Source organism: Eptesicus fuscus, chromosome 2 (assembly GCF_027574615.1).
Source record: "Eptesicus fuscus isolate TK198812 chromosome 2, DD_ASM_mEF_20220401, whole genome shotgun sequence".
Taxonomy (NCBI): domain Eukaryota; kingdom Metazoa; phylum Chordata; class Mammalia; order Chiroptera; family Vespertilionidae; genus Eptesicus; species Eptesicus fuscus.
Window position 1 is genome coordinate 820,702 of NC_072474.1, and position 12,166 is coordinate 832,867.

At 51.2% G+C, this 12,166-nt stretch overlaps 1 protein-coding gene across 3 annotated transcripts in view; it reads left to right on the plus strand.

Annotated features, from left to right (window-relative positions):
- PKM (pyruvate kinase M1/2) overlaps positions 1 to 11,696 on the plus strand; it is a 31,225-nt gene extending 19,529 nt beyond the window's left edge. For 2 of the 3 annotated variants that reach the window (XM_054725189.1, XM_008151374.3), the window contains 6 exons: positions 462 to 732; positions 1,960 to 2,110; positions 2,322 to 2,474; positions 8,163 to 8,329; positions 10,068 to 10,249; positions 10,983 to 11,696. In XM_054725189.1, the coding sequence (XP_054581164.1) occupies positions 462 to 732; positions 1,960 to 2,110; positions 2,322 to 2,474; positions 8,163 to 8,329; positions 10,068 to 10,249; positions 10,983 to 11,089 (1,031 nt within the window). In that variant the 3' untranslated portion in view covers positions 11,090 to 11,696. Of the gene's footprint in view, positions 1 to 461; positions 733 to 1,959; positions 2,111 to 2,321; positions 2,475 to 7,596; positions 7,764 to 8,162; positions 8,330 to 10,067; positions 10,250 to 10,982 lie in introns of all 3 variants that reach the window. The other variant, XM_054725184.1, reaches the window with a different exon arrangement.
- Positions 11,697 to 12,166: the final 470 nt, after the last annotated feature.

Consider the following 12,166-nt stretch of genomic DNA (forward strand, 5'->3'; position numbering starts at 1 on the left):
CTGGGTAGTATATAAGATTTAATTGTGCTCTTGGGTAGTATATAAGATTTCTTTTGTGCACCCTCACTGCTTTGAGCTTCCTGCTTCTTTCCTCCATCCATCAATGTGATACGTGCAGGACTCCGGTGTTTCTGGGAATGATGGCTCATTTAAGTGCCAGGCACTATTCTAAGCATTTTAGATGATAATTTGTTTAAATTTTAAGACAACCTTATGAGGAGGTGTTATTCCTATTTAACATGTGAGGAAACTGAGGCACAGAGAGGTTAATTGACTTGCCCAAGGTTACACAGTCAGTGGAATTGGGATTTGAACTCTCGCAGTATGATTCCAACTGCCCATGATGCGTTGCTTCCCAGTTCACTGTACTGGGGACAGAGGCAGCGGCTTTTCGTTTCTCCCCTTCCCGTTGAGGACGCATGCCCTCGTTGCCCTGCCTCCCCACCTCCTCCATTTCACAGGTGCTGACTTCCTGGTGACAGAGGTGGAGAACGGTGGCACTTTGGGCAGCAAGAAGGGTGTGAACCTCCCTGGGGCTGCGGTGGACCTGCCTGCCGTGTCAGAAAAGGACATCCAGGACCTGAGGTTTGGGGTGGAGCAGAATGTAGATATGGTGTTCGCATCTTTCATTCGCAAGGCATCTGATGTCCACGAGGTCAGGAAGGTCCTGGGAGAAAAAGGAAAGAACATCAAGATAATCAGCAAAATCGAAAATCATGAAGGAGTTCGGAGGTAAGTCCCACCATCTGTCCCCACCTTCTTCTGCCCCAGCCCAGCTCTCTGAGGAAACAGGTGTATCCTCGAGTACCTGGCTGCCTGTGCATCAGAATGCAGACTTAGCTTGTTCCAGACTCACCAAACCAGAATATCTGCAGGGGAGAGTGGAAGGCGTTGGTACAATATTTTATAAAAGCTTCCCTGGTGATTGGAATGCCAGCATCATGTCGTCGTTCCAGAGACCCAGGGATCAGCCTTGGACAGGGTCACTGCTCACAGGATCAGGAGCCATCGTGCTGTATGCCTAACCAGGAGTACCACCTGTGTTTTGCTGGAATGTGGGGGCCACCCAGAGGAAAGGGCCATGTGGAAGGAAGCTCAGGGCCTGGAGTTGATACTGAAGATTATAGCTTCCTAGTGTTCACTTAGAAAGTAGCTGGCTCGGTGACCGGGCTAGCTCTGGCATGATATCACTTCCCGGAGGGGGGCATGTGGTTCTCCTCTAGGCTTAGATTGTCCCAGCTCAGCTCACAACCTCCCCAGTGCCCACCAACTAGAGCCAAAGGATTGTGGCCAGCGTGGTGACATCTGATCTTTCGTTTCATATTAAAAACAACTCAATGCAGCTAAAACCCTAGACCTCCTCATGTGGATTAGGCATGTGCTTGTGGAGGGTGGAAGGAGCAGCCCCGCCCACTCTTGTGACCTTGTGGCCCTTGACTTTGTATAGATGTCCTTTGTGTTAGGCAGTTTGGGTCCTCCCTCTGCCATCCTGATCAGCCGGCTGACCTTGGACCCAGGCCAGGCAGAGCCGTGTGTCCTCTTCCCTTCAGCCTCAGGAGCAGCCCTCGGTTCCTTGGCTGGAAGAGGCCATGGACCTTTGTGTTGGGAGCTTTTCGCCGGCCTTAGGTTTCCTTTCTGCCTTGGGAGTGTAGATGGCAGAGAGACCTCAGGAGGGGCCGCATAAGATGCAGATGGAAAAGAAATGGGCCCGTGGGACTTGAGCGGAAACCTCACCCCTCCCCTGTCCCTGATGAAGTAGCCATACTAGTACTGAAGAAACCCAGCAGGCTAAACTGTTGGGCTTAGCTGGAACTCCCACCTCCATGCATCAGTGATGACATTGTGGGTGGCTGTTCTGCAAGGACAGCTAAGGCAGGGGATCCCAGGAAAAGTTGCTTTGCATTACCATACCGGTGACCCCTGTCCCACATAACCTCTCTCTCTCCCCCTTTCCATCAGGTTTGATGAGATCCTGGAAGCCAGTGATGGGATCATGGTGGCCCGCGGTGACCTAGGCATTGAGATCCCGACAGAAAAGGTCTTCCTCGCTCAAAAGATGATGATCGGGCGCTGCAACCGCGCTGGGAAACCCGTCATCTGTGCCACGCAGGCACGTGCCTCTTCTCACTACAGATGCTTTCACTGTTTCCTCCACAGACCCTTCCCCACGTCACAAACACACACACACATGTTCCTTTCCCCCTGTGCACCTACACAAAGCCATACTCTGTGTACGTACACACTCCAGGGAGTCAGCGTGCAGTCATTCATCTCTGAAGACAGCCCAGGCCATGTCTCACTAATGTCCTGTCTCCTCCCAGATGCTGGAGAGCATGATCAAGAAGCCCCGTCCCACCCGGGCTGAGGGCAGTGACGTGGCCAATGCAGTCCTGGATGGCGCTGACTGCATCATGCTGTCTGGAGAGACGGCCAAAGGGGACTACCCCCTGGAGGCTGTGCGCATGCAGCACCTGGTGAGTCGGGGCTGCCTGTCTCCCAGGCTCGGCCCGGGCTGGGTGGAGGCAGCTCTTGCACAGAGCCATGCCTTTTATTTAGGCTCCTGCACCCATGTTTTTTATTATCCTTCAAGTCACAGCACGAGTGTGGGTGTGTCTTGTTTTTTTCTGTTCTGCCTTCCCTCCCACAGCCCCTCTCCTATTTCCCTCTGTTTTGGAGTTTTCTCCTTCATTAGACATAGCCCAATCACTCCGGCTTCTTCCCTTGGCTCAAGTATCGAGATGCTTGAACCTCTTCCTCTGGACAGCCCAGAGGACCTAGTACCTCTGCCCTACTCTGGAAAAGGCCAAGGCCTCCTGCTCCTAGCCATCCTCTTTGTTTGGCGTCTGTTTGATTCCCCACCTGTCCCACAGACAGGGGCCTCCTCCACAGGGGCCTGTACTGCAGACTGTTGTCCACCCTGAGTTGACTGAGCTGGCCTTGCATGGTGCCTGCAGCTGGACCTGCTGTGCTGAGCTGTTGCACTCACCTCAGACTAAAAAGTGAGGTTTAAGTGACAGGCGTCAGGTTCACAAATAGCGACTGGTGGAAGAATGGCTGATCCTGCCTGGTCCTGCAGTGAGAGCATCTGGTAGAGTCTTGGAGGTGACTCTTCCCCCTGACACCCCCCCCCTCCCCCCCGCCCCTGGTCCAGGGAGCTAACTAGCTTTTCAAGGCTTTTCTGCTCTGCATGTCCCACTGCTTGGTTGTGTGTCACGGCTTGTCTGCTCCTGCTCTAGAGCTTACTGAAGCGTTAACGATGGAACCAGCTATCAGGGTTACGATGCCTGAGAAAATGAATGCTACAGATTAACTTGCCCACAATAGTCTTAGGTCAGTGTTTATAATATGTAGCTCAGTGAATTTGTATCTTATCCTGAAATGGGTTTTCTTTAACTTCCTACTTCCTTTCAATCAACAAAGGACCCCATGCCCTTTGTGCAACCTCCTCTCCTGCATTCCCCAAAAAGAACCTCTGGACTAGGTATCTTCCTTTCCTCCATTTTCTGTGTCCAATTACTAGGTTTAACTAGCTTCCAGAGAAGACGTCATTTATAATTTCATACCTTTTCAGTGGTGAACTGAAACGTCTTTTTTTTTAATTAAAAAAAATTTTTTTTTAAATTTAATAAATCTTTATTCAGATTATTACAGTTGTTCCTCTTTTTTCCCCCATAGCTCCCCTCCACCTGGTTCCCATCCCACCCTCTGCTCTTACCTCCCCCCCCATTGTCCTCATCCATAGGTGTACGATTTTTGTCCAGTCTCTTCCCGCACCCCACACACCCCTTTCCCCCTCAGAGTTGTCAGTCCACTCCCATTCTATGCCCCTGATTCTATTATATTCACCAGTTTATTCTGTACATCAGATTTTTAAATTCACTTGATTTTTAGATTCACTTATTGATAGATATGTATTTGTTGTTCATAATTTTTATCTTTACCTTTTTCTTCTTCCTCTTCTTAGAGAATACCTTTCAGCATTTCATATAATACTGGTTTGGTGGTGATGAACTCCTTTAGCTTTTTCTTATCTGTGAAGCTCTTTAACTGACCTTCAATTCTGAATGTCAGCTTGGCTGGGTAGAGTACTCTTGGTTGTAGGTTCTTGCTATTCATCACTTGGACTATTTCTTGCCACTCCCTTCTGGCCTGCATAGTTTCTGTTGAGGAATCAGCTGACAATCATATGGGTGCTCCCTTGTAGGTAATTAACTGTTTTTCTCTTGCTGCTTTTAATATTCTCTCTTTGTCTTTTGCTCTTGGCATTTTAATTATGATGTGTCTTGGTGTGGTCCTCTTTGGATTCCTTTTGTTTGGGGTTCTGTAAGTTTTCAGTCATTATTTCTTCAAATAGGTTTTCAGTATCTTGCTCTCTCTCTTCTGGCACCCCCATAATTCTGATGTTGGTACACTTGAAGTTGTCCCAGAGGCTTCTTACACTATCTTCAAATTTTTGGATTCTTTTTTCTTTTAGCTTTTCCAGTTGAGTGATTTTTGCTTCTTTGTATTTCAAATCTTTGACTTGATTCTTGCGTTCCTCTAGTTCGCTGTTGGGTGTCTGTATAATATTTTTTATTTCAGTCAGTGTATGTTTAATTTCTAGTTGGTCCTTTTTTATATCCTCGAGGGTCTCGCTAAATTTATCGGCCTTTTCTAGGAAATTCTTGAAAAACCCTATAACCGTGGTTTTGAACTCTATGTCCAGTCGTTTGTTTTCCTCCATTTCTTTCGTTTGTGATCTGTTTCTTTGTCTCCGCATTTTGGCTGCTTCCCTGAGTTGGTAGGGTAGCTTTGTGTGCTAGGTGTCCTATATGGGCCAGTGGCTTGGCCTCCCCAGTTACCTGAGGTGGACACTCTTGGTGCACCCCTTTGTGGACTGTGTGTACAGCCTTGTTGTATTTAAGTCTTGATTGTTGTTGGTATCAGTGGGAGGAGTTGACCTCCAGGCCAATTGGCTGTGAGAATCAGCTGTGTCTACTCCAGGAGACAGCCTTATTCGACTAGTCTTGCAAAATTGCAAAAGCCTCTGTGCTCAGCTTGGTTGGGGCGGAGTTTCAGGGTGGAGCCTACAGCCTTGGCTTCCCGTCAGCCCCGCCCTATGAGGTTCCTGGGTCTCAGTGTCCCTCAGTGTCCCTCGGTACTCACTGCAAGCACCTCTGAGAGAAAAGTGCCCTGTAGTTTCGCCCACTGCCAGACAGTCTAGTCTCTCCCCAATGAATCTGGATTCCCAGATTCTCATCCAGAACTGGGGTTCAGTGCAGTCAGAACTGGGGTTCAGCGCAGTCCGGAGCTTTTGTCCTCTGCGTGCATTTACATGCACGCCTCCGGAGCTCTGCCTTTCGCCGCTCCCCTGAGTTTCCACCTTACAGCCCAGATTCCCCCCATATGAGCCTGGGTCCCCAGGGTCTCACCCAGAACTGGGGTTCAGTGCAGTCGGAACTGGGGTTCAGCGCAGTCCAGAGCTTTTATCTCCTTCCCGCTAGAGAACGCCAGTCAGGCACTCAGCCACCCCGTCCTCTCCGGCTCTGTCCTCTCCACACATGCACGCCTGTGTCTCCGTACCTCAGGCTTTTACAGCTCCTCTGATTTTCCTTGTGGTTTTCTCTTTCCTTCTAGTTGTAGGATTTCCAGTCAGTGAGCTTTCCTGTGGTTCTGGATGATGTCCGTTTTGTCTTTTAGTTGTATTTTTGAAATTGTTGTGTGAGGCTGCAGTTTAGGTGTTTACCTATGGCCGCCATCTTGGTTTCTCCAGCTGAAACGTCTTAACAAAAGTTGTCCTTTGGGGTGTCTTCAGCATCCTTCATGGATTTCCCCATGAGGAAATCCTGTCCCTGGCATGTCTGTGTACCTTGGCCCTAGCGAGTATGCACCCCGTTTGTGAGACAAGCTTGCTGTTCTGATGCTCGGGTACCCTGAGCCATTCTCTCTCCCAGGAGACAGTGGGCCTTGAACCAGTGATCTCTGGAGTGGCTGCTGTGTATTTATGGGCCTCTCCACACATCACCAGTCTCTGATTTCCTTGCTTAGATGTATGGCCTCAGGTACAAGAGTGACCTGATTTACTGAACCATGAAACATGTAGGGACTTTAGTGTGTCTCAAGGCCTTATCTGTAAAATGAATTAGATGGGATATGTTTAATTATAGACTTAGCATTAAATATTCACTGTAATTATTAAATGTTTGATAAGTCCCTGTGTACACTGATGTAATCTTCATAGCCTCTGTGAGATATAGAAGTCACCCAATTTATCGATGAGGATTACATGGTAATATAAAGCCTGAGTTTGAACCAATATCTGACTTCAGAGCCAGTGTTCTGTCCTGCACCACAGCACTGTAATCTCACGGGAGGTAAGGCCAGGTCTCCACATGGGCTCGACTGGCCTCAGAGACTAAGAATCGTGCTCTGGGCTCTTACTTCATGTCCATTTTTTCCAGACCCCAATCTTTCCTATAACGTATGGACACCTTAGAACTGCAGGGCTCGGATTACATGGCCCTGCTCAAAAGATAAGTTATGGCGTCCAGGCCAGGTGGTGCTGGCCTGTCCTTTCCGTGTCCCTAGTTAACACTGGCTGACGGCTTCTCTTAACTGTTAACTGCTTTCTCCTGTGTCCTGACTGATGCAGCAAATGGCCTGTAACTAAGGGCCAGGCAGTACCGAGTATGGTTCAGTTCCTGCTTCTGTTCCTCTCCCCTGTCCTTTGGGCTGCATGCATTCCATTCTTGAAGAGAGAAAACTAGTGAATCCTGCCACATATCTGTCAAATTAATGAGATGATATTACTGATTCTTCCCTCACCCATTATTCTCTAAGCTGTTGGCAATTGCATTATAATCCTCTAAAGCTTAAATTTTCTTTCTTATCTGAGCAGGTGGTCTGTAAATAACTCAGTGGCATTCTCATGACTTTCAATTAGATTTTAATCAGATGTCTTGTTCAACTTGCCTCCACAGGCATCTGTCTCCACATGGCTGTTCAGTCATCCTGACAAATTTGCCAGTTTTCTACCCTCCTGCTTAGAATGCAGTTAAGCCTCGTGGCTTTCACTTTCCAGCGCTGCTCATGTGTTTCCATGGGAGGCCATTGGAACACCCCTGTGCCCGGTGCCAAACCAAGCGCTCCGTGTGTGCATGGAAGCTGGGCAGGAAGCCCTGGAGAGCTAGACAGCCATGTGAGGAGGGAGGCCTGTTTTCTTCCTGAAAGCTGTGTCACGAGGCAGTGTGATCACGTCCTGCCAGGGAGTGCCTGGGCCCAGTCTGGACATGTTTCCATGCTAAGATACTGGAGCCTGCCACCATATTGTCTCCCTCACCCCCACCCCCAATCAAATTTCCTTCCAGAATGGAAGGACCAATTTCCCCTTTGGAGGGAAGCAGCAGCAGTTGAGGCTGGAAATTCTTCGCATATCCCTGAACTGGCTTGTATCACCCTGCCTCATTGCATCTGCCTGAAGGACAGATTTAGCCAATTAACCTAAGGTTACCTTCTCTTCTGATTAATTCCCCATTCTGTCTTTCCATGTTGTTGTCTCTCATATTTTTTCCCTCCTCCTTCCCTTTCCTCGCCTCCCCTCTCCCCTAAACCTTACAGATAGCTCGTGAGGCTGAGGCAGCCATGTTCCACCGCCAGCTGTTTGAAGAACTTGTGCGAGGCTCAAGTCACTCCACAGACCTCATGGAAGCCATGGCCATGGGCAGCGTGGAGGCTTCTTATAAGTGTTTAGCAGCAGCTTTGATAGTTCTGACGGAGTCTGGCAGGTAGGGCCCTAAAGGCAGGTAACTCTGTAGGATAACCAGCCTCTTGCTCCAGCTGCTCTAGCAAACAGGCAGGGCCCAGCCCTGCACCTGGGCCTGGGCTCAGAGCCTCTTTTTTTCATCTGCAGGAAGCTGGTCAAGGGAGCTCAGGGCAGGGCAGAACCAAAGGGACTGTAGCTCGGTAGGCACAGGTGGTGTCACAGGCACCTGGTGAAGGACTGGTTCCTGCGGGTCTTGTTCTTGATCAGCTCAGAACCTGCAGTGATTGGGTTCCTCTTGGCCTGTGCACCAGGGAGTGTCCCTCACCAGCTGTCTGTGCAGCTCTTCCCCCCTCTCCCATGTGACACAGCTCTGACAGCTCTGTCCCCCTCTCGTTCCTCTGGACGGATGTTGCTCCCTTAGATTGCCCGTGAGGCAGAGGCCGCCATCTACCACTTGCAATTATTTGAGGAACTCCGCCGCCTGGCGCCCATTACCAGCGACCCCACAGAAGCCACCGCCGTGGGCGCCGTGGAGGCCTCCTTCAAGTGCTGCAGTGGGGCCATAATCGTCCTCACCAAGTCTGGCAGGTAGGAGGTGGCAGCAGCTCCCTGGGAATGCCCTGCTCAGTGGCACCTTTCCTTGGGGGTCCTGGGAGCAGTGCATTGAACAATGCTCAGCTGACACTGAGCCAAGGTAAGACCCTGCTGCCTGCCACCTGGACCCTGCAGGGAAGGAGCTCCCTCAGCCCCCAGGCCAGGATCCAGGAACGAGCAGAGCCCCCCTGGGCTCAAAGGACTCCAGGTAGCACTCCAAAGGCCTGGGGGACCATTTGGCTTCAAAGCAAGTTTACACCATCAAGACTTCACAGCTTAACTACAGATATACTGACTACAGTTAATTACTTGGTATTTCAAGGCTGGTCTTCTAAAATAGTAGCAGATCTCCAGCTTTGCTGCTTTCAGTACTGTGTGCTCTTTAAAGGCTCGGTTTGGAAAACGAGTGCTGTTCACTGACGTGCCCTTTGGCTGGTGCACGGCCCCTCTCTCTCTTTGAACTCTGAAGACAAGTGATTTCTGGCCCAGGAAAGGTCACCATGTTGTCATGCAGCCAAGCTGGGGCCTGTTTGGCCATGGACTTAGGATCCCCTGGACAGTCTTGGGGCATGCTCCTTGTCCCTGTCCACAGGACAGCTTGGGTTTCCTGGAAGAGGAGCAGACAGGCAGACCCCATGCACTGAGAAGCAGCAGGAGGGGCTACCCAGACACTAGATCTATGCAGATTCCTTCAGCAGAGTTCCGGGTAATCAGCCCCAACCATCGGGGTTGACATTTATGAAAAGGTCCAACCTTTGCTATCTAGCTATTTTTAGCTCCCGTCTTGGATTTCACTCTCAGCCTGTCCTGATTTCAGCAACTGTTTTCCTTTGAAAGTCTTGTAGAGGCCAGGCAGGCCTTAAGCTGGGCATTCTCTGCTGCAATATGGTGTAAGTTTCCTTGACACCTGTTGCGTGTCCTCATAGCTTGCCTTCTGGGGCCCAGTCACTCCTGCACACTCTTCTCCAACTCATGAGACACATCTGCAAGCATACAGGAAGTACCCAACACTGGGACGGCAGAGGGTCCCCTACCTTCCAGAGGAACCGGCCCAAGCAGAGCCTCCCACACCAGCTCTTCCAGTTCCTGGTCTTGCCCTCACTTAGATACTCAGGTTTGACTCAATCTTTAGAGCTCAGTGGCTGGAACTGTTTCAGGACCTGGAGACCTGGGGGCCACATGGGGTCTCGGGGGGCCTAGCAGTATGGAAGGCAGCTTGTGTTGTAGATTCCCAGGGGGTTGGTAGGCTCTGTTCCTGTTCTTTGCAGATGTCAAGAGTTAGGTGCTATTCACCTGCTGCTTGGCTTGTAGGAGTTACTGGCATCTTGAGAAAAGTGGGTGCTGGTGAGTTTGGTGAGGGCTGCCTCCCTGTGCCAGAGGGAAAGGTTCGGAGGGGGCATTCTGCCATCTGTGGGCCATGTGGGGACAGTGGGTGAAACTGATCGTTCTGGGTCAGGAGGGCTTCTGGGCCTAAGAGGAGGGGTGGAGGGCAAGTGGGTCTCACAACTCTGAAGAGGAGTTCCATGCTGTGGAAGATACAGGAAGAGGGGCTGCCCCAGCCATGGGAATTCCCACAAGGACCCAGGGGGTAGATGTTTAAGTGGCCAAAGCCTCAGGCTGGCATAGTGAGTTGGATTAGAAGATGAATTGTTGAAGCCCCCGAGGGGCTTCCTGGGAGGCTTCTAGAACATTATTTAACGGTGTCTTCTGCCTATCCTTCATCCCCTCTCAGGTCTGCTCACCAGGTGGCCAGATATCGCCCCCGTGCTCCCATCATTGCTGTGACTCGTAATCACCAGACAGCTCGCCAGGCCCACCTATACCGAGGCATCTTCCCTGTGGTGTGTAAGGACCCAGTGCAGGAGGCCTGGGCTGAGGATGTGGACCTCCGGGTGAACTTGGCCATGAATGTTGGTGCGTGACTGGGAGCAAGGGCTAGAGCCTGTGGTGGAGGTGCTTGCACACTGAGCTCTCTGGGATGCTCTGGAAAGGGAACATGCAGACCTTAGGGTGCAAGAGACCTGGCTGGCCACTGTCAGTGGGAATGTTCTCTCTGATTCCTCCCTCCATCCCCATCTTTGAGGTCTTGGGCTGAGCCCAGGAAGGAAGAAGGCCTTTGAGTTGTGGGGCTGAACAGTCCAGTTTCTCCTCACTCTTCCAGTCTAGGGCCCAAAGCCAAAGGACCTAGATAGCAGGATTGTCCATTCTTTGGCATCTGCTCATTACTGGGTTTTCTGTGTGTGCGTGGGGGGGGGGGGGGGGGAGGTTTTAATAAAATTGGCCAGAGCTCCTGCACTGTGGGGTGGCACACACACAGATTATGTACTGATGTGGCCTTGGTCCCAGTGTAAGTGTAGGGTGCCATTGAATGAGAGGAAGCAGCCAGCTCTAACCTTAGGTCTCCATCCTTCAGTGTATGAAATGAGTGATGTCCAGAGGTCCCTGCCAAGTCTGCCCTCTGAGTGATAGGGAAATGTCAGGACTGCCCTCATCCCCCTTACCTGGCTTTGAACCTGGGGCCACCTTGTGGTATAAAGAAGTAATAGCCAGCCAACCCTGCTTGCTGTCTCTGGGTGTGGGGCAGTGTCCCAAGTTCATACCTGCCTGGCTTGGCATTCACTCACCCACATCTCTTCTCTTCCTTTAGGCAAAGCCCGAGGCTTCTTCAAGAAGGGGGATGTGGTCATCGTGCTGACCGGGTGGCGTCCTGGCTCTGGCTTCACCAACACCATGCGTGTAGTGCCTGTGCCGTGATGGGCCCCAGAGCCCCTCCTCCAGCCCCTGTCCCCGCCCCTCCCCCAGCCCATCCCTTAGGCCGGCGATGCTTGCAGTGCTCGCTTGGGGCTGTAGTGCGGCACCCATGGACGGGCTCCAGGGAAGAAGATTAAGGCCTTTGTAAAGCGTGGCTATTTTTAAGACCCTGTTCAGGTGAGGTATAGTCCAGAGCCAGGCTGCCCATCTTACGGCCCTGCCCAAGCCAGACAGACAGATGGGTGCAGGACTGGAGGCTCCGAAGCTGAACATAGAGGGCAATCGCTTCTGCTTCTGCTCTGTGCACTCCATTCAGTTCCTGTAGAAATGGACACTCGCAGAACTCCCAAGCCTGGCCTGGGTCAGAAGATAGCTGGCTAGAGAGGGCAGTGGTTTCAGTTTCAGCAGACTGTCTGGCCCTGGCCTTCACTTCTCCAATCCCCTCAGCCTCCCCCACTCCCATCTTGTGCACTGTGCACCTCCGTTCCTGCACTCCACTCAGCCGTCCCTGCAGACACTCCATCCTCCACCTCTCATCCCCACACTGCAGACGCCTCTAGGCCTGTTGCTATACAGCCTCCCTGTATGTCAATAAACAGCAGCTGCAGCACCTGTTGCCTCTTTTCTGAAAGGGGTGGTGGTGATCCCTGCCCTCTGAGCAGGCCAAAGAGCATGAGCCTCAGGCTCCGGGTGGGCACTCCCGACAGCTCAGGCCACCTGTCACCCTGTCCTCTCCACGGGGCAGAGTTGCATAGTGAGTCGGATTGGAAGACGAACCGTTAGTAGCTGACTTGCACAGGTTGCCCCTCAGGCGGCTGTGTGAAAGCTCCTGAAGCCTGGCTGGTGTGGTTCAGGTGACAGATTTTTGTCCTGTGCGCTGGTGTCATGGGCTCGATTCTGGTCAGGGCACATACCCAGGTTTTGGTATCCATCCCGGTTGGGAAGCAAGTAATGTTACTCTCTAAAATCAATACCCAAAACTGCAGCTGGGGAAATTAAAAAAGAAATCCTCACCCAAGGATATGTCTTTATTGATATTTAGAGAGAGAGAGCAAAACATTGGTCAGTTGCCTCCCCTAC